At 40.3% G+C, this 21786-nt stretch overlaps 4 protein-coding genes across 5 annotated transcripts in view; 3 read left to right on the top strand and 1 right to left on the bottom strand.

The window, feature by feature from the left end:
- Window positions 1-233: 233 nt before the first annotated feature.
- opa3 (outer mitochondrial membrane lipid metabolism regulator OPA3) lies at window positions 234-2047 on the top strand. The gene is made up of 2 exons (XM_072452872.1): window positions 234-419; window positions 1310-2047. Exons 1-2 carry the CDS (start codon window positions 236-238, stop codon window positions 1636-1638), a joined length of 513 nt encoding a protein of 170 aa, XP_072308973.1. The 5' UTR covers window positions 234-235; the 3' UTR covers window positions 1639-2047.
- An 847-nt stretch (window positions 2048-2894) lies between these two features.
- Window positions 2895-9375, top strand: hnrnpul1 (heterogeneous nuclear ribonucleoprotein U-like 1). Its single transcript, XM_072452862.1, has 16 exons — window positions 2895-2970; window positions 3414-3742; window positions 3827-4075; window positions 4198-4417; window positions 4497-4570; window positions 4667-4806; window positions 4922-5021; window positions 5107-5219; window positions 5331-5594; window positions 5686-5808; window positions 5879-6007; window positions 7232-7400; window positions 8063-8329; window positions 8414-8565; window positions 8651-8875; window positions 8960-9375. Exons 2-16 carry the CDS (start codon window positions 3445-3447, stop codon window positions 9068-9070), a joined length of 2634 nt encoding a protein of 877 aa, XP_072308963.1. The 5' UTR covers window positions 2895-2970; window positions 3414-3444; the 3' UTR covers window positions 9071-9375.
- A 55-nt stretch (window positions 9376-9430) lies between these two features.
- On the bottom strand, window positions 9431-19140 carry rasgrp4 (RAS guanyl releasing protein 4). The gene is made up of 17 exons (XM_072452891.1): window positions 18730-19140; window positions 14575-14750; window positions 13848-13959; window positions 13614-13676; window positions 13391-13522; window positions 13116-13257; window positions 12852-13025; window positions 12641-12757; window positions 12209-12484; window positions 11734-11814; window positions 11383-11487; window positions 11154-11263; window positions 10900-11050; window positions 10789-10825; window positions 10556-10687; window positions 10307-10482; window positions 9431-10242 (listed from the first exon to the last, which is right to left on the bottom strand). Exons 1-17 carry the CDS (start codon window positions 18777-18779, stop codon window positions 10135-10137), a joined length of 2142 nt encoding a protein of 713 aa, XP_072308992.1. The 5' UTR covers window positions 18780-19140; the 3' UTR covers window positions 9431-10134.
- Window positions 19141-21305: 2165 nt separating this feature from the next.
- Window positions 21306-21786, top strand: part of ryr1b (ryanodine receptor 1b (skeletal)) — a 43966-nt gene continuing 43485 nt past the window's right edge. For both annotated transcript variants that reach the window (XM_072452845.1, XM_072452852.1), the window contains exon 1: window positions 21306-21586. In XM_072452845.1, coding sequence (XP_072308946.1) covers window positions 21539-21586 — 48 coding nt within the window. In that variant the 5' untranslated portion in view covers window positions 21306-21538. The remainder of the gene's footprint in view (window positions 21587-21786) is intronic.

Raw genomic sequence — 21786 nt, 5'->3', positions numbered from 1 at the left:
GTACTAAAGTGAAAGTAGTGTGCCCAATTAAAACGCAGAGATTTAACTACTAACAAAAAACTAAGCCTATATTTGTATTTATTTATAGGATATTTAAAATATTCCCTTTATAATGAAACGCCTTTGTGTTTTATGTGGATTAAACTGATTTGATCGAATTGTGTGAATCGATATGAATTAATACAGATTAATGACGATGTTATTCTATTTCTCTCAGTGCGTCATCGCGTAATTTATGTATACGTGCTCCGCCTCTCACTGGAGCATTTCCGCTAAAATGGTTGTCGGTGCCTTCCCCATCGCCAAGCTCCTCTACCTGGGTGTAAGGCAGATGAGCAAACCTGTGGCGAATAGGATCAAAGCTGGAGCCGTGAGGAGTGAATTCTTTAAACATTACATATGTCTACCGCCGGCACAGCGTGAGTAAACTAAAAAAGATTCACATGAACGACCGCTAGCTCGCTGTCAGGTTAGTCGGAAAAGCAAATGGGGGCGTTTTCAACCAATCAGATTTAAGTTTGACAGCACACTATCCAATCAAGATCACGTATTTATTTTTTAGACCAATAAAAGGAAGGCTATTTCTCGGAGGCGGAACCTGGCTGTCATTGAACAAGGAGGGTCAAGCTAGTTCTAACTATCCAAATAGAAATTCAATCGTTACAAATACAAATAAGACCCGAATATTGTATATGTCCTGTTCGTCTTTAAACAAAGAGAGGCAAATTCGCATGCACAGCAAGTGCACATGACTGTTTTTATTAAGGTTTTTCTAATTATTGCTTCATTTGATGGGATAGTCCCTTCGTTATATTAAATACCTATCACAAACGTGAAGTTTGTGAAGAAAAGTTTGAAGGAACAAGTTTAAAATACAGAAAGTATTGGTGAATTTTAAACAGGGAATCCCTATTTTTATGTCATCAATACACAAAATCAAATCGAAAGTGTAGCCGCAGTTTAGAGCAAGGGACACTATTTGCAGATAGTTTAAGACTTAATTAGCAAACCAATTGTGTTATTTATTTTTATTTGTCAAATGTATGTTGTATGGTATGTCACATCAGCTGCTCATGTCCAATCAGGAAGTACAATTATTAAAGTCACCCACAGGTTTTTGTAAAATGTCAAATCTTTCAAAATGCTCTTTAAACCAATGTACTGAATCTTTACTAAATGAGAAATGTATGTTTATGATTGCTACTTGATTAGGCAATAGTGATTTATTGGACTGCAGTTTATTTTTCTTAAAATATGATCTAACGGTTGTCTCAATTTTGGTTACTAAATATTTTGTCCCTTTTTTCAGTGTACCATTGGATTGAGATGCGAACAAAGATGCGAATCATGGGCTTTCGAGGGGCAACTATTAAGCCATTGAACGAGGACGCTGCTGCAGAACTTGGTGCTGAGTTACTTGGAGAAGGAATCATTTTTCTTATTGGAGGTGGTTGCATGGTACTTGAATACAGCAGGCAAGCAGCTAACACACGACGAAAAGAAGATGAGCTGAATGCTACTATCATAAGCTTACAGACTCAAATTGCTGAAGTGGCTTTAACCACAGAGACCCTAGATGCCCAGTTACGAGAGGTCAACCGGCAACTGTTGTCTTTCCCACTCCCTTCTAAAAATTGACAAGAGCGGGTGCACAATGATAATGATCTTTGCAGCCTGACCACAGTACTGTATTATGCACAGTCCTCTGCTTTTCATTGAGAGCTATTCATGGGCTAATACATTTCACTGTGCTGTGAGCTGGGGAGGTATAATTGGCTCAGGTTTTGAGGAAGTAATTGTGTGGGGTGTTCCTATGATATTCATAGTAAATGTATTCATGTGAGCATGTCCATTGTAAAAATAACCCTGGGGGGACAATGACGCAATGAATACTCCATGTGATAATATTTTGGCACAGACATGTTGTCTTTTCAGTGCTTGGTGAAAGTATTTAACATTTCCTGCTTGTGTCATCTTAATTTAAAATGCCAAGTTGACTGGTTCATTGTATGGAATTTTGACTTGTAATAAAAACATGGTACACTTATTTGTGTTATGTTGTCAGTAGAAAAAAACTAAAGCAAATGCAGATTCAGTTACACAAATTTAATGTAACACAATAATAAAAGCATTAGATTAATCAACTATTTGTATATCAATGTACGGTGCTACTACTACTAAAAATTCGGCACTACGAGAATAAAACCATTCAATTTCAAAATTAAAGTCATAATCTGAGATTAAAGTCGAAGCCAGAAAAAGTAGTAATCTAACAAGAATAGTCTCGTGATCTAACGAGAATAGTCTCGTAATCTAAAGTGAATAAACTCGTGATTTAACAAGAACAAACTCGTGATTTAACGAGAATAAAGGCCTGATACGCGTTTCATTTTCAGCACCACGGCCAGGACTCAAATGGCCCTTGACTTGGATGGGTTAAAGTTAATACAAAAGCCCACAATAGATGTCGATCTTTATCATTTTAGACATCACAAACAATAATTTCCCCCGTGCAGTGTCCCCATGTCCTTCTGGCCTGCGCGTGGCTCAGGTCCTGGCAGGACACTGACCGCGCTCAGAGCCACAGCCGCACCAGGCGAGGGAGTCTCGGACCATTTTCACAAATAATCTGCTCCCTCGACTTGTTACTCGGCTGTAAGAGGTGAAATGAGTTGTATGGATGATGGAGTTTATTCATTAAATTATGAGTTTACTCTCGTTGATTTACAACTTTTCTCTGCCCCGATTTTTTTTTTTTTTTGGTTGGCCCTTATACTCCATTGTATATGACATTATTCTCGTAGTGCCCCGCATTTGTTTAAATTTGGGTTGGCCCTTATACTTCAAAATTACTAAATTAACAATGAAAAATAAAACGCGCACTTCCGGTCTGCGTTTTGGACGCTAGGCGGCGCCACCTGCACTATCACACTTCCTCACTGTTCACCCGCGCAACTCGCGTCAAAGCAGGTAGGCCTCATTTCTTGCTATTTCATTAAAATAGTCTTTTTACTGAGTTCTCGGGTGTATGCACCGCGGTAATGTAACTTGCAATGCATTAAGTCAATAGTTATTATGAGAGTTTAAATGGAAAATGTGCTAAATACAAACATTTTGCGTGCAGCAGCTTTTCGCGAAATAGCACACGATAGGCTATGCTAATGTTGTTAGCATTAGTCTCCAACGGTTTTTGGGAAAATGGAAGAAAACATGAATGGAATTTGACTTACTTTGAAATATTACACTCCTATAATACGTTTATGTAGTTAACTTGTCGTAGTATCGCACAGTGGTGTATACATTGTTAAACCCTGCAGCTGTAACGTTTCTTTAGCGACGCGTTAGCTCATTTGTCGCGCATGTTGGTGGATTTAATTTAGCCAACCCTATTCACCTCGCCATTTATTCTGCAGCATCAAAAGAAGGGTTCAGGCAGCTGCAGTCATGGATATTGACGTAAAGAAGTTGAAGGTGAACGAGTTGAAGGAGGAACTTCAACGCCGCGGCCTGGACAGTAAAGGCCTGAAGGCTGACCTGGTGGAGAGGCTGAGAGCCGCTCTGGAGGAAGAGTCACAGACAGACGCCCCGGGCACAGCGGACGGGGACAAGGAGATGGAGGAAGAGCATGACAAGGAGATGGAGGAAGAGCATGACAAGGAGATGGAGGAAGAGCATGACAAGGAGATGGAGGAGCATGACAAGGACGATCAGGATAATGAGGGAGGAGAGGCTGTGCAAACAGGCAAGTATTTGTGTTTAACGTCAATGCATTTTGAAACTGGCTATAACCGTCCACGGCATTCTAATGTGATCTACCTACTCACAGAACCAAACAAAGGTTATGATGAGGGAAATGACAATTCTGATGATGCCCCAGAAAGCAATTATGATGAAGGTAGAGATTCAGGTGGCTACTCTGAAGGGGAGGAGGCCAATGGTGAGGCATACAAAAGTCAACCCACTCAATCAAGCCACAAAATGCCTGACTTCACAACTGATGCCGACGCTTCCAAATCCAACTTCGTGCCAGCAGAAGCAAAACCAATGGAAGCGGAAGCTCCTGAACTCAAACAAGGTAAGATAGAATGCTCCATTGAAGTTATTTGTGCACACATTTGACACTAAGTGACTGACAGGTTTTTAGTTATTTTAATTTTATTGAACTAAATGTAATTAACTGCACTTGTGTTTTTATAGATGTCAAAGTTGAAGTGAAAACAGAAAATGTTGACAATGCTGAGCAGGAGGAGCAGGAGAGTCACAAGGAGGAGGATCAACAGCAACAAGAGAGTGGTGAAGAGAGCGGCGCTCCAATTGAAGTCAAAACAGAAAGTGAAAAGGGTGGAACTCAAGGCCGCAAGAGACCATTTGAGGAAAATCGAGGATATGGCTACTATGAGCATCGTGAGGAAAAGAGGTATGAATTCTCTTGCAGCTACAACGTTTTAGCGTTTGCTATCCATACATTTTAGATTATTTAAAAAAATATTTTGTAGATCACGCACACCTCAGCCTCCTGCTGAAGATGAAGAGGAGAATATTGATGACACTCTTGTTACAATTGATACTTGTAAGTTGATTATTATATGCAATTTAAATTGTTTTAATTGTATGTTGTCATTGGGGTATGTTAAATTATAATCTGTTGTTTTTGTTTATGGTTTAGACAACTGTGACTTGCATTTTAAAGTCTCACGCACTCGCTACAGTGGGTATCCTCTCACCATTGAAGGCTTTGCTTACCTCTGGGCAGGAGCTCGGGCATCACATGGAGTTATTAAAGGTCGCGTGTGTTATGAAATGAAGGTACAGAGAATCTATCTTTTATCCGTACTCGATATTGAATAATCTATAAATGTATGTACTAGAAAAAATGTTTCTAGTGTTATAATAATGTAATATCTGTTTTTTTTTTTCTTAGATCAATGAAGAAATTTCTGTAAAACACCTTCCCAGTAATGAACCAGATCCCCATGTTGTCAGAGTCGGATGGTCCCTGAACCACTGCAGCACTCAGCTTGGTGAGACCAGATGTGCTTGACTTCATCAAAAATAGTCATAGCTTTAGGTTGGGTCAATACAACTTGTTTTGTTGTTTTGCTTCAGGTGAAGAGCCGTTCTCTTTTGGATATGGAGGAACAGGAAAGAAATCTAGCGACTGTAAGTTTGCAGATTTTGGTGAAAGATTTGGTGAAAATGACGTCATCGGTTGTTACATTGTAAGTATTTATAATCCATAGTGTATGTTTTTCTTATGTTATTTCTACTTTACATACTTTAGCTGATGCAAATCCTGCTAGAAGTTGATTGGTGGTCTGCTTTAATTCCAGGACTTTGAAAGTGGTGATGAAGTAGAAATGGCCTACTCCAAGAATGGTGTCTCTCTTGGAGTTGCTTTTCGAACAACCAAGGAAGCTTTGGCGGATCGTGCTCTGTTCCCTCATGTTCTGGTGAAAAACTGTGCTGTGGAGTTTAACTTTGGGCAGAAGGAGCCCTTTTTCCCCCCTCCAGAGGGATACAGCTACATTGACAATATTAACCTGGAAGATAAGCTCAGAGGTACCAAGGGACCTGCCACCAAAGGTGAATGCGAGGTAAGAGTCTACAGTTGTATTGTGTGCAGAATTGAAATCTCATTGCTTTAATGAAGCCTTATAATAATATGGGTACTCTTGTGTTTCTCAGATCCTGTTGATGGTTGGCCTCCCTGCCTGTGGGAAAACCACTTGGGCCATGAAGCACGCAGAGGCGTATCCTGAGAAGAAATACAACGTCCTGGGCACAAATGCCATCATGGACAAAATGAAGGTAATATTAAAAGTTTTAAACTAGCCATTCCTCAAAGTTTTGTGAACAGTTAATCATTTCTTTTGCTCAGGTGATGGGTCTGCGTCGCCAGAAGAACTATTCTGGTCGCTGGGATACGCTGATTCAGCAGGCCACTCAGTGTCTGAACCGCTTAATTGAGATTGCTGCCCGCAAGAGACGCAACTACATTCTTGATCAGGTACTGCACTCTTAAACACATTGTGTCTGTTCTCTGTGCTTAGCCCGCCAATGTGCCGTCATGCTCTCTCTTTCTAATGGACTTTATTTATGTTTCAGGAATCTGTATTGTAGCTAGAAGAAGCATTGATCAACCTTTTATCACTTGCTTATCATATATTTAAACATTAATGGCTCTCATAAGTTAAGAATATTTCATGTGGTCATCTTTCAGAATATTTTTGCACTTTGCTATTTCTTGTCTTAAAACAGTATTGTTGTCTTGTGAATATGAAAACTGTAAAGTAAACCATGACAATGTTAAGATGTTGAGAAACAAGTAAGCTCTGGCTGGTGAGTAAGAAAATAACTTCTGTTGCTAATTTAATAAGGCTGAGAATTTATTTTTAGAAATATATTTTAAGTAAGATTCATGGAACTTGTAAGTGTGTTTTTATTATGTTGGCCTTTCAGGTAAGTAATGACTAACCATATTACATTTCCAGAGCCTTATATCAGCAGAGCTGCTAAAGGTGGGTTGGTCAGGATCATGCTTGTCCTTGGTTCTGTAAGTATGAGACGGTAGGTCTTATATGTTTGTTCGATGTCTTCATGGGGACTTGAAAACCAGCTGTTTGGTAAGTAAAGGTAAGTGAGGGAACCCAATAGGCAGATGAGAGAATAACTCGCCATTTCTCTAACTAATGCTAAGCAAAATGTTTTTGATGCAAATTCTTCACACTCGCACATAACATTGCAGATAAAAATATTTTTTTTCTTGGCATACAGCATTGTTCATTGCGTCATTACAGAAAGCATCATTAAGTGAGATATTTTACATGGTGCTTGTACTGTTAAAGTACTGTTATGGGCCAGTGCATGAACGGAATGTGCTAAACTATTGAATTTGTCACAGATATATTTTCATATGACAACACTTTGCATAATCACATCTTTATTTTGTATTTATTGGTTCAGCTTCCTACATTTACATAGTTGTGGGGTTCCCTGAAAGTGACACACACTGTTAAGTAAATGCTTTGCTTTACTGTATAGATGCTACAGAAACAAGGTAAGTCTGTGGGGTGATGAGAGGCCATTAGCACTTGAGTAAACCAGTAGCCTGACATCAGTCAAACCTCTCTCACTTCATTATTGCAGGATTCCAGCTTCCTTCCAGTGGCAAGCCCTTAACAAGTTAACAATAACAAACAAGCTTCTACTTCTTTCTTGTCACCATTGCTAGACAAATGTATATGGATCAGCAAGGAGACGAAAAATGCGTCCTTTTGAAGGTTTTCAACGCAAGGCTATTGTAATTTGTCCCACGGACGAGGATTTAAAAGAACGAACGTTAAAGCAAACCAATGAGCAGGGGAAGGATGTGCCCGATCATGCCGTTTTAGAAATGAAAGGTAGGAATGCTGTGGAAGCTACAAATAAACACCAGATCTACTTTTTACTTTATCTATGTGTCTCTAAATCAAACTTGGAAGATGCTCCCTCCCCCTACCCCCATCATAAACTTTGGCCAGTAATTAGAACTGGGATATTTTTAATAATCCACATACATTTTTATTTTTCCCTCAACCATCTGCAATATACCCCCCCCCCCCCCCCCCCCCCCCCCCCCCCCAACTGAACTGCAAACTGAGTTTTGTACCTGAAAAAGGTCTTGTTAAAGAGTCACTGCAATTGGCATACAATTAATTGCATCAAATGGCATATTCGCTGTAAGTTATAAAGTGACTTAATAAAACAAGTTCTTGGTTTGCAGAACTATTTTCCTTTTACACTATTCCCTAGTGTCTGTTTTGTCCCCTGTATTCACTTCCTACTTTATTATATTTATTCTTTAGCTCTTCTCTTTTGCTTTTAACAAATGTTTCCTCCATTATTTCCTGGAGGTAATGTTTGTCTTTTTTACCCCACTATCTGCAATGATCTCGTGTTGGTTCTGCTTTCACTGTGAGATTATAATATTTTTTTTTGTCCTCTGGTGGTGTGGCTGCTTGCCCCTCTACTCCCTCTTCTCTCTCAATCAATCTGTTCCTGTGACGGCCTGTGACCACCAAAGCCAACTTTACTCTGCCTGAAATGTGTGACTTCTTGGAGGGGGTGACGTTCGCCGAACTACAGCAAGAAGAGGCTGAAAAGCTGCTGAAACAGTACAATGAGGAGGGCCGTAAGGCTGGGCCACCTCCAGACAAGCGCTTTGACAACAGACAGGGCGGGTTTAGAGGTCGTGGCGCCAGCAGTGGCAACTTCCAGCGCTATGACAACCGTGATGGTCCTCGTGGTGGCTACCAAAACCGCAGTGGGGAAAGTGGAGGCTACCACGGAGGTTATTGAGCACTCATTTGATTTTTAAAATTGTATTATTAAGGTTCATGCGTTATTTTATCATGTCAATATTTTTGTTATTAAGGTTATAATCGTGGTGGCCATAACCAGAATCGCTGGGGCAACAACTACAGAGGAGATGCTGCTGATTCACGAAGTGGATACAATCGCACTCCGGCACAAAGTGGAACCTACAACTATCGGCCAGCTCCTTACAACAAGACTGGATACAGTCAGGTAATATTTCAAGTTCTCTCATGAACATCCTCAAAACCTCCAAAAGTCAAATGCAAACCAATTAATCTAAATATTTTTTCATTAGGGTTATGGGCAGAGCTATAGCCAGGGAAACTACAATCAGGGCAACTACAACCAGGGCTATTACAGTAATTACAGCCAGTACCCTGGCTACAGTCAGAGCTACAGCCAGCCAGCCACAACTGCTCAAACTTACAGTCAGCAACAACCACAGACGCCAGCAGCGCCAGCGCCAGCCCCGGCGCAGCAGACGCAGCAACAGCAGAGCTACAACCAGCAGTATCAGCAGGTATCTCTACCCTCTTCCAAGACAAATGCCCAACCTTTTTTTTGTTACATTTGACTAACAAATTGTGTTCTTCCTTTGCTCCAGTATGCTCAGCAGTGGCAGCAGTACTACCAAAACCAGAATCAGTGGAACCAGTATTACAGTCAATATGGCAGCTACGGACAGGGCCAGGGCTCTTCCTCTGGTTCTCAGTAATTGTACCTGCACCCCCCCCCTGGTAACCTCTGACCTCTGCTGCAAATTGAATAATATCCTAACGCTGTAGTCTCTGTTCTTCACCAATTAATGTAGACAAATTATGTACAAATTGATGTTTTCCCTTTTGATTTCTAAAGTCTTATTCAAATCAATGTCTCTATGGTCATAGAAAAGGGGTTTCAAAACATTTAATGGATGTTCTGTTAAGATGGATGTCTATAGATGGAGCTTTTGTCCCATTTCAATACAATATTTTGTAGACTGTACAGTGTGGACAATATGACCCAGCAGGAAATGTCTATTAAATACTCTTCTCTGCATAAGAGAATAGAATGCATGTTTTTATCTTACCCCCCCCCCCCCCCCCCCCCCATTTTTCATTTTGAGATTGAAAGCAGTAGGTACAACTTTTTTATTTCAAGTTTCAAACATGTTATGCTGATAGTGTAGTATTTAAATGTTAATCTGCTTTTGTTTTGTTTTTTAGACCATTTGCTCAAGTAGTTAAAGTGCTTATTTATTTTCTTTTTGTTTGAGCCCTGTAGTTGAATCATTATGACACTTTTTTTTTAAAGCAAAAATTTAACATGATTGACAAAGTTACTACGCTGTCTTGTCTTTATACAATAAATGCAATTTATTTGCTGGTGGATTTTTTAAATTGTTTTTTTTTTTCTTATTACATTAACCCAACACAATTAAAATAACTACAAGTACAGTAAAGTGAATCAAACAATTTGCCACAAATGTAGCATGATAAAAACATTGCTCCAGATATTTCTCATTCACATTTAACAATCATCTGTCGTGTAAATTGCAATACCTCAAATATTATTAGCACACTGTAAATTGAAAAGTTAAACTGCAAATCCTTATGCTGAAGATATGTAATAGCACCAATGAAACTGGGAGAACTGAATTGGAAATGTATAAATTAAAATGAAATATATTAAGCCCAGACTGTAAACCACAACTCAGATGAGCCCAAATTTGCTGAAAAAACATGGCACAAAGTAAGCATTATCAGTCCAATATCTGAATGTCCTTCCTGCAGACTGGGTTTAGTCTGGCTCTCGGCTTTTGTCTTTATTTAGATGAAGTTCCTCCATCTTCTGCAAAAAGCAGACTGCCTCGGAGCCTCCACGATTTCTTTGTGGCAAAGTGTGGACCTGAGTAACAAATGATCAATAATTTAACAAAAACTACAATCTTGTTCTTGAGTCTCAGTCTCACCTTTCTGTCTGGGGAACCATGTATAAATGAATGTGCATGGTGTAGCCTCTTGTCCTTTTTGTCCGGTGTCCAGACTCCAGGGTCGGTCTGAGTAGAGCTGTCCAGTAGCCTAAACTCTTTGTTATTTTTGCAGACGTCATTGCATTGAGGGAATACAAAGGCATCCTCCTCTGAATCTGCAGGTCGACAATGCAATTTAAACATTTAATTTGGGAGGTGTTACATGGTGCAGAACAAACTGAGACTTACTCCAGCTGTTGCTCTTGGTTTTACAGTCTGGACCAGGGGTGCATGGGCAGGAGCCAGTTGTATTTTTGTCTTTCTTTAGGCATTCACTTCCCACAACGTCTCTGCAGTGTTTGTGACAATTAATCCCACAGTCTAGAGACAAACCGTGGTGTGTTGTTTAATGTTACTGTATGCAAGATAAGGCACCATGGAAATGTGTAAAAGGTAAACATTTACTTAATGCTCTTCCTCACCTTTACAGTGAAATCCCTGCTTAATGACTCCCCAAAGCTAAAAGGAACACACACTTATTAATGAACTGATAGTTATGCATTCTGATTTGATGAACACAAAGCCAGACTTACAAATCCTCCACAGTGGTCACAAAATGTTGGCCGCTTGTATGTTGTTTCATGGAAATTGTGTGTCTCGTTGAAATTATATCCAAGTTTAGCACATATGGACATTCCCCTCATGAAGTAAGAGGTTATTTCATCACGACTTATTTCTCCCAATCTGTTTGGTTTCAAATAAAATAAAATGAGTGTCTGTTTGATGCTCATAAGATATATATTTTTTGTGTGTGTTGGTATTTTAGTACTGGTAATACTTTTCTAACCTTTCAGTTGCATGTGTACAGAAAGAGAAGGGGAAGTTGGCAGCTATTTTCTCAAATTCGTCCAATGATATGTAGCCGTCTTGATCCTGGTCGTAGTTTTTCATTATAGACTGTAGGGGGCAACAGAGTCATATTGTAAATGCCTGATGCTGTTTTAGTCTAACAAGTTTGGCTGTTCTGCTTTGACTTGCTTACTAATAAGGAAGTGAAAGAACTGTTTTCTACTTACGTCCACCATTTGTTTGACGTGCTTGGATATGGTGTTAGGGTCAAGTCTTGGGTTCACCCCTGATCCCCACTCTGCTACTACTGGTGGTTTAACTGGAGCTACAGGCTGTGGGGCAAGCAAATACAGAAGACCTTTTAGACAGTTCATGTGAGAAATAAGTAGAGCACACCCACCACATTACATGCATCTCTAACGTATAGTGCTTTGATGTGGTAAACATTGATGTAATTCAGTACTAGGGCCTGGCCTGTTTCACGGTTAAACCCACGGTATGCACAAAAAAATGTCCCAGGTTTTGTAACTGTAAAAGTAAATATTCAGCAAAAAAGTTGTTATTATGTTTCTACTGACCTGGATCTTGGGGTTCTTGGGTTCCTTGGTGTAAGAAAGTTCATATATCTCATCTTCTGTGTAGTATAAATCTAGAGATAGCTGTGTGAGAAATACATTTTAAAAATGCATTGTATTATCTTGCCAATGCAACAGTATCTACCTGGAGTAATTCATTTCCTTTCACACAGCACACAAATTACGTGTAGTTCCAGGACAGTTATAATGCGATGAGGAAATTTTATAAATAGCCTAAACCAACATTTGATTTAAAACTATAAATCAACTTTTAATTCATTTAAACTTGAGTGAACAATGTGACTACTGTCTTATTTTAACCTTTACATGCTTATTGCATAAATTACTAAGTACAAATACTTTTTTCTCACGTGCAAAAGAAAAGACAAACAAACAATAATTCGGATTAGTCTTCAAGGGAAATTACAGACAGATTAACAGCATGATTACGTACATTAATGTGTGTAAAGACCCTTACTGTGAGCAGGTGCAGCAGGTCTTTGTTGGCCTCAAAAGGTGGCGTGCAGCTGTGAATCAACAGCAGGTCATTGATGTTGCTGTACAAGTGTTGTAGCTTGCTCAGGTTGATCTTGTCGTTGTCTATGTAGTCTGGCAAGGCCTCGTTTAGAGAAATCAGATCCTTGAGGTGAACACCTAAGATAGGCACTTTGAAACCACTGCACTCGTTATAAACTCGGCGGTAGTTGCTGTAGTTGCTGCGAGAAGAAAGTAACTCTGTCATCTCATTAAGGGCCTGTAAAGACACAGACATTGCACATTGGTGAATTAATTCATCAAAGCTTTCATTTACTTCACCAATTACAGCATTCACATTGTAATTGACTGTATTTGTATGATAAAGAAATTAGTTAGATGCCACTTGAATTTATAACAGCCAAGCTAAAAATACCTTAGTGACATCAGGAGGCAGCAGGTTATAGGTGTCTTTCAGACGAGAAATTGAACTGTGACATAGGCCTCCAGTTACAGCCATTAGAGTGTTGAAGTTTTGCAGCACACGTAGTTTCTACCAATGCAAGAGGTTGAAAACAAGGCAGCTATTGGCAGGACAAGAAAAATCCCTATGGGCCTCTTAATCAGTTTATGTGGTGTGTTGTTACCTGCGCCACATGAATGAACTTGGTGAAGACCTGTGCCCTCTGTTGGGCTGTGTGCCGGCTCAGGATCATGAGCTGGACCCACTGAGAAACACCATTACACATCATGACTGAGCGCTCCAAAGCAGGATTGTCCCGCACAGACCCTCGCACCACGTAGCTGCGATAGTCTAAAAACTGAAAAAATCACAAACAAGTCACAACTCTGCAATTGGTAACTTTAGTGTATTGAGAATGCAGTGTTTATGTTACAAATAATGGACATACTGAAACATGACAGAAGTTCTTAAACTCCAGATAGCTGAGATGTTCTGCCATTTCATCAGGCTCCATGTGGTCGAATATCAAAGATACTTTCCTTTTCTTCACAGAAGGGGAGGGCGCTTGGGAGACGTTCACATGAGGATTCCTAGGAATTACATGCATAAATATGAACCAAAATAAATAAACAAAAACCTATTTATGGAATAGTTCAATGCTTTGCTATACATAGAAACAAGAATGTAAATTTAGACCCTGATCAAATGTGCATCATGACTCACAGGCCGGAGGTGTCGATAAACTGGGAATGAGCCTCTTCCCCATCTGAGCACACCAGGGCCCACAGGTCCCCCATGGTCTGCTCCAGGAGGGGGTCTGTCTCAAACACCGCCGGGAACTGGCTGATCCACCGCCTTGCCATGAAGCATTACACTAAATATGTTTACTATTCGCTTAAAGAGCAGCAAAACCAGTTCTGCCACACACTTGGCTGTCCTTACTCACCTGACAAGGTGGCAGATCTGTGAACTCTTCAATCCGCTCTTGTCACTTGGACAGTCCTTATATGTGGGGGCCAGAGTCAAGGACCCAGTACAAAACACCAGCATGTTCTTTCAATCTGCTTTTCTAATAAGTGCTCAACAAAGCCTTAGCTGTTTCCAGAGCTGATTATTAAGTGAGGACATGTGATCCAAAGCAGTGGACTGAGATTCAAACTCATGCAGCGGTGAAGGATATAGAGTGAGAAGTTTCTGGGCAAATGTTTGTGACGGCACCACCCACACGTGCATCATCAGGACCATCTGCACAAGCTGGGACCCTCTGGGGCTGGAAAATCTCCCATCTGAATCTGCAAAATCAGAAAACTCCCCAAATGAGCGGGGAGAGCAAAAAAAAAAATCAGGTGTAGAACTTCAAAGAAAACTAAATATTCAACATCCATGCATAATCATTATTAATATGCAGTGTGATTAGCACGCCATTTCAGAAAATGTGACAGAGACTACAAAAAGCCACATCCAGGCTCTGGGTTCATGTAATGTGTTTCATATGTCTATAAGTAGCACATATCTGTGTCCACTGTGTTGTATGTTCTATTTGCATACAACATGCAAAGCGATCAATATTCAAAACAAAAAACATCAACTGCAGTATGGGGGATTTTATTTATCATTGTCACAAGAACCTCCAACTTAAAATTCTTTGTAAAGTGAAAGTAACTTGTGACTGAGCAAGAAAGAGAGAGGTGAACATAGTGGAAGTGTGTTTAATTCGAGAGGAAAAACCTTATGGGGCCCAAAAAGACAAAGCAGGATTGTGAGACTGCCCTTTGTTTCTATGCCTGCCTGTTTCCCTTTCAGCCTCTAGATCCTCTGCACTACATCATCCTTCACTTACATAACCTGCTGGTAATAAAGGCACATAAAAACTTTGGCGACCAAGCTCCACAGAGACGGAGACTGACCAAAGCTGTTGAGGCAGCGCTGTATGAGCTCGTCCAGGCTGGCTGCACTGATGCTGGGTGCAGGAATGGGGCTCTGCAGGGCCCGGCTGATGTCCTGAGGACTGGGACATGTGTTTCTCCTCCTCTGGACAATCTTTCTGCTCTTCAGATCTGCAGAGCTCTCTACATTGGGCTTTCTGAAAAAGAAGGATAGATAGCAGCGTAATAACTACAGCATTATGTGGTAAGATGTGTTGGTCAACATTTGCAAAACACATTTGACTGACTCGCTCTGCAGTAATCTACATCAAACGGGCGAAAAGTGGAATCAGAAGGTTATAGCACTACCTGATGTTATGTAACAATTATGACAATTATTAATTATTTTTACAAAACACAGTGTCACAATGTCAATGTGGATGAAAATCTAAAAACAATTACATATGCTTGATTAATACTGCGATTAATAATGCGATTAATACTTCCTCTTATCATCATTTTAGCAATGTCTTATTATAAGTATCTGACACTTTTAAACATTTAATGTAATAAGTGTTTTGTGTACATATATTATAATTTTTTTATTTAGTGTTAAGTTTTACATTCGAGAGATGGTTAAGCTCTTTTAAATAAATGTACGGTGCCATGTTGTGGAGCAGAATTGTGTCCCACACAGAAGCTAATATGATGACATTACCAGGAAACTGTGACTTCAGAGAACTGGTGACAAGTTCCCTGAATGGCCAGACCTACATCCCCTTCTCTAGTCCTGTGTTTGTGTGTGGATCATTTCCTCTCATTTTCAAAAAAACAATTATAATTTACAAACATAACCAAACTAATCTAAACCATTTGCACTAATACAGACATGGAGCTATGACCTGGTGGACTGTTAATGTACTGTTCCTTTTGCCAGTTTTAGTTTGCATATTTCCCTACAGTTAGGCCTGGATTCATCGAGAACAATGGGCAATATGCAGAAACGGGTGCCTGCGGGTCAACACAACCACACCTCAGCCTCTCTCTGCTTCATTAGGTCAGAAACACAGACACAGACACAGACTTAAGACAAACCAGCTATTTCTAAAGTCTGAAATGTCTACATTTTGTAATAACCTTTCCTTTCCTTCACTCACACTCCAAGCAAGCAGGCCAATATGAATTAGTAATTGCTAATATTTTAGGTTATGTGGCCATATTAATGCAAACACGTTGATTTATGTTTACTTTTTCCTGTGGTGGATTTAAGCACTGCTCACAAAAAATTGATTTTACATTATTTATCGAAATTTCAAAAACTGTGTCTACAACTGAACATTTATCTACGATTATCCAAATGAAAGTAACAACCCTATTACGTCCTGTTTCATTTCCCTATTCTACAGCCATAGCTATTCACTAATGCCTATGTCATTGTCCACATTATTCCCTGCATATGTCAAAAGGCCCAGTCTTACTCATCTAAATGGAGCGTCTGACACAGTCAAGTGCTGGTACTGAAATGTCATTGATGTCATGATGTTCAAAGGGAATTTCCCCAAAAGTGTTTAGCAGGTATTGCACTTTCCAGTTTAGAATTATCTCATCTCTTTCCTGGTGCAGATAGAATTGATAGCTGGCCAATAAACCCTGATATCGGTGCCTTCTATGCAAATCAAAAACTGTAAATCATGTTTAAAAATAAATAAATACATTGACTATAAAAGGTGCTGGACTTTTACAAACGATATTAGGTTTTAATTAACTATTACAGTAGCACACAATGGATTTGTAAATCTGTGGATAATCTCAATACTGTATAAAAGGTGCGAAGTAAGGGTAAAAGGTGGACTAAAAGCAGACAAACCTCTTCTATAACCTCTTAATCTCATATTGAATCCTTATCTGCACAGTTCCACATGGTTCCACATGCTGTTTAAGTGCACAGGGTTTGACAGGGCCATAGTGGGAGGGCTGATCACTACAAAATTGAAACTTCATACATTTACATTTGTATGACTTTTTAATAGTTTAGTAATTCAGTAGTAAGTTATAGTTATGGCCTAATATTAACTTGTAATGGTTTGGCTTTTAATTTGTAATAAAACACTCACTATATGGGCATTAATATGGATGGGACGAGACACAATTCCGACAAGACAAGTTTCGGTCCATGAGAAGAGAAGATTTTAACTAATGTAAAAAATAATCATACATTATGCAGCTCTTTGAACTTCCCTCTCCCCAGACACTTCTTCCAGCTCCTCCGGGGGAGATCCCAAGGCGTTCCCAGGCCAGCCGAGAGACATAGTCCCTCCAGCTTAACACAGGGAGGCCCGAGCCACCTTAGCTGGCTCCTCTCGATGTGGAGGAGCAGCGGCTCTACTCTGAGCTCTTCCCATGTGACCGAGCTCCTCACCCTATCTCTAAGGGAGTGCCCAGCAACCCGGCGGAGGGAAATCATTTTGACCGCTAGTATCCGCAATCTTGTCCTTTCGGTGATTACCCAAAGCTCATGACCACAGGTGAGGGTAGGAACCTAGATTGACCGGTAAATTGAGAGCTTTGGCTTTCGACTCAGCTCCTTCTCCACCACAACAGTCCGAAGCAGCGACTGCATCAATGCAGACGCTCCATCTCGGAGCAATTCTAACTTGCCAGATCTTGTGGCACGAAACCTTGTCCCATCCATTGCTATTAATATTGATTCTAAGATGGGATCAAATTAAAATAAATAACAGAGAATGAGTTAAAGCCTTTGCATAAAATGTAACTGGCCAAAATGGCAGGTGAACGTGTTAGTTGCCAAAATGAAAATCTACCAACATGGTTAGTGTTGGCTAGTGTTGTGTCACGCTCTGTGGTGTTCCTCAATGGGGCTGTTTCATGCTGATTTTGGCTTTATAAAACCCATTAACTTGAACAGTCAGATAGTCTACCATGGGTGGTACTTGATGTGAATGTTGAGGACCATTTACCGTTGTCTTCAATTTACTTTAAATATATATTTATGTAATTAAGTCCTCTGCATGTTGTCTTTTTTAATCCTCTTCTATTCAGAGGTTTCAGAAGAAAACAGTTTCACTTGTTCTTTGGAAAGACCCCCCCTTTTTTTCTTTCTCCCATTCCCATCATGTCAGGACTACTGGCGGCAGCACTGGCCCTCCCTCCTGATTCTCACACTGGTGGGGGGAATATGCAAATTCCTCTCTTTCTTTGCTTAATTGATTAATTGAAGCCCAAGTCCATTGAAGGCCTTGTTTGTGTGATGCTCTTTTTTTTCTCTCAGCCCCCCCCCTGCACCGAGGGGACACATCCACAGCAAAGAGCCCTTCTAGCTTTTTGGTAAACAGAAGCACTTTAGTCAAGATTTATCCACAACTAACAGTGCAAATAGTCCATGAGAGATGTCAGTGGTCAACAAATGTTTATTTTAATTGTGTGTTTTTATTACATTATTATTATTATTATTATTATTATTATTAATTATCATTATTATTATTTATCATTTCTGCTTATTCGCGTGCAACTTTTTGAGTACCGGTGTAATATTTTGTATTAAATGGTTAACCACTATGGCAGCGGTCCAAATTTTTATCATCGTGAAACCCATGAATATATTCAGCATAGGACTATAAAACATGAGCGAGCACAAGCTCGTCACTCTATATGACTTGAAATTTTCAATACAATACATTACAATACAATATTGAGTAGACATGGGTTTTCTGTGTTTGGCACATATGAATTTGTCCACCTTAAACTCTCCACTTTTCAGACTACCTTAATGTTTATATATACATTTTATATATACATAAACTCTTCATTCTAGATCACCTGATAAGAGAGCTCTGTGGTCACAGTCGCACCGCACTGCAACTATAAGCAACTTTTCAACTATCAGCCTAATATGTTACTATTTCTATTTGGAGTATTGCACATACAACCATGCCCGTACCTGTATTGGCACACAATACTTTGCTGATGACAAATCTGCGTAATCTTCCGCCCACAGACAATGCCACACAGAGCAGGTGGAAAGAATTTAAACGCTTGTTTCCCTAGAACTAGTCATTGCTTTGACAGAAGCCATAACCTCAAGATTCACACACCTCAGCTGCATTCAAAGCACTTACTGGTGACATTTGCTTACACAACAATACACTCTCTACCAAAGACTCTCGTGTGTGAAATTACCTCTTGGTCTTGTTCATTGCCATCCTCCTCTCCTGGGTAGTACTCCTCATGGATAGATGATGTTCCACACCGGCATTTGAGTGTGTCTCTACAGCTCCATGCTTGACCCCGTTTCTCCTCCTCTCATGTGTTTGCCCAGGACAGAGCAAGGGCACAGGACCAACTGCTGAGGGTGAGGACAGACCAGTCACAACAGACCTTACTCTAGTCCAAAACACTGCTTAATCTTGTCCTTGTTGCACGACGGTTAAAATAGTTGCATTGGCAACACAACTGAAAGCTCCACAGGCCTGCAAGAAAGCAAACACATTGAAAGAAAAAAACTCTTTGGTGTCAAAATAAAGTAAAAGCACCTACAAACTCACTCGCTCGTCCCTTAGCATAAACAAGTCTGAATCTAAATGGAGGAACTGGCTCTGACAGATAGGGGAACTCACATCAGTTTGTGTGAGAGCTTGTATGATCACAAGGGGGAGGGGTGAGTCCTGACAGAAAGAGAGAAACACATTGATGCATATTAGAGAATATGAGCTGTGCCTGCAGAGGAAGTAGTCAAGTACGAGAGCAAGATAATGATGAGCAATCATCTGAGCACCATCAGTGCACTCCAGGAAGTGAGAGTTGTGTATTGAAGTGTCACGGCTAAACTTTATCAGACCATTTTAATTGAGACCTACACAGTTTTTAGTGTTTCGGCTCTATCTTACCTAACTGCCCATGTCATTTCTTAAAAAGCAAGTGGTTACACTGGCGTTAGTGTCTGTGCTGGTGAATGCAGTGGTGCAGCTGGACAGGGGTCTCAAAGGCATCCTTGTTATAAGACACCAGGAGGCAGGGGCATCTAAACAGGGCACATTAATGTCCCAAAGACTGCAGAGGTGCCCTCTTTTCAGCAGGAAGCTGACGGTCTGGCAGGGAAAGTGTGATATGAAATTCAAGAGCATGGACAAATACACCAAGCCAGATCATATATATAGCACCCAAGCCCAGAAAACCTTAATGCGTCTTGTGTGCACATATCCATAGTGGTGGATAGCCTGCCCATTTCTTTTTCTGTCTCTGGTCTCAAATCAATTTGACCAAAGAATTAACGTTATTGCAGAAATACAGGGTGCATATTGGAAGAGTAATAATAATAATAATAATAATAATACTGTATATTTTATAGTATATTTATCAAGTTTGCAATCACCCGTTGTACAGAAGTCTTTTTTTACAGTATGACAGTCTGGATCCATAGGACTAATTTAAAAAAAAGGGAATCAAATGGTGGGATTATCATGTTAGTTTGAAAGAAAACACGTACATTTAATATTATTTACCGACACGTCGTTCTCCCTTGTGCACACTTATCCACTTTGCGGACGTAGACAGCTCCTCATCTTTGAGCAATGTCGCCATCTTGAGTCTTTGCAGCAACATTGTCACGACCACGACCACCACCACCACCGGCAGCAGCAGCAGCAGCAGCAGCAGACGAGGCGGGCTCGTGAGTCGGCAAAACAGGTAACAGACTCCAACGGGTCGGTCTTAAAAGCTGCTGCAGTGTCAGTGCTAAAGCGAGGGAAGTGTTGCTGTTGCAGATTGTGTATGTTGCACGACGTGGAGACGAGAGGAGCATTGGGCCGAGGCTGGCGCTGGTGAGCAGAGCAGCTGAAGGATGCCAGATGGGGAGTAAGCAGGTGAGTGAGGCGCCCATGCTCTGACTGCTCTGCTCTGCAACATGTTTGGGCTCTCTGCCTTGATGCTACATCACCTGCGAGCAAATAAGATACTTGTGTATGTTGGCCATTTATGTTGTATCAATCCAATAGCCACTGTTCTGGGACAGGATGTACAGTATATTTTTTATACAGCTGTGCAAAAGTTGTTTCGTATTTATAAGAGTTGAATTTGTAATTTTTCAGATTCATCCTTATTATCCTTATTAATTTGGATTATTTGTTATGGTATAACCAGCATTTTCTTTTATTTATTTTCACATTTTTGTTCTAGTGTGTGCTGCTTCGGGACAAAACATCCAAAGAAAGTATGAATTTGTGGGGGCTATTTATTTTCATATTATTTCTATCTCAATTTATAATTTATTTATAAAGCTTTTCATTCAAAAAGGTAATGCAAAGTGCTTCATTCTGTGTCCATAACCCACTCAACTACTCCCACAAGTGCCTGACCCACACACAGCAAACATCCCATCCACATCTGATCTTTTGGATGTGACGTCAGTTGTTTGACTCCAAACATTTTTACAGTCAAGCCCCTCGTGATCGTCTGGCCTACACTTTCTTTGGTTAGAAATAAAGATTATCATTTTTGTTCATAATTATTAAAAACTGCTTTATGTGTTGTGGATCCAAATGAGGTTTTCAAATCTGTTATAAGAATAGCAATGAAAGTCATTGTGTTCCTGACACTCCATTTACATTAATCTGCCTTTTATAGCCTCATACTTAAGGCTCACAAGTGTGTTGCTGGTGTTGGTGGGATTGGAGCGGGTGTTTGTCTAACTAGGTGCTGGCCCCTCCCTGAGGCGTGACTCGTTCCTCTACTGGGGGGATGCAAGGCGTGAGGAGAGAGCACTCACTCTCTGGCTCAACATGCCTAGAGCCAGACCTGTCCTCCAGAACACCCCCAAACACATAAACTGAGCCCAAGTAACACAGGTGCAGCAAGGAGCCGAGAGGTGCCACCCTGGGGCCAATCAGACCGGAAAGGACATACAGGAGATATAAAACAGCCCAAATACTGACAAGAATAAAGAGGAATTTTTCTTTTCTCCCGAGGAGCTACAAATAACCCTCGGTGAAGGATGGCAGAAGGGGGAGAGGGAGAAGAGGAGATACAGTTCCTGAGGACGGTGAGTCCGACTTACTGTCCTTATTGGGAATGCTTACACACTCTAAGTCAAGATGAGGTTTATTGCTTTGGCTATCAATGTTTGTACTTGTAATAACACATAAAACTTGCTCCAATGTTTTTAGTCAAGCTACTTTTAGTAAAATGCATTGGAACTTGATTTGTAGTCTTTTATTCAATAATTAATTAACTATTTATATT

The sequence above is a fragment of the Eucyclogobius newberryi genome, unplaced genomic scaffold (assembly GCF_026437365.1).
Source record: "Eucyclogobius newberryi isolate DKJ021-1_F unplaced genomic scaffold, fEucNew1.0.hap1 SCAF_10, whole genome shotgun sequence".
NCBI classification, from domain to species: Eukaryota; Metazoa; Chordata; class Actinopteri; order Gobiiformes; family Gobiidae; genus Eucyclogobius; species Eucyclogobius newberryi.
Note: the sequence above shows the minus strand (reverse complement) of the source record. Positions and strands in the feature narration are given on the sequence as shown.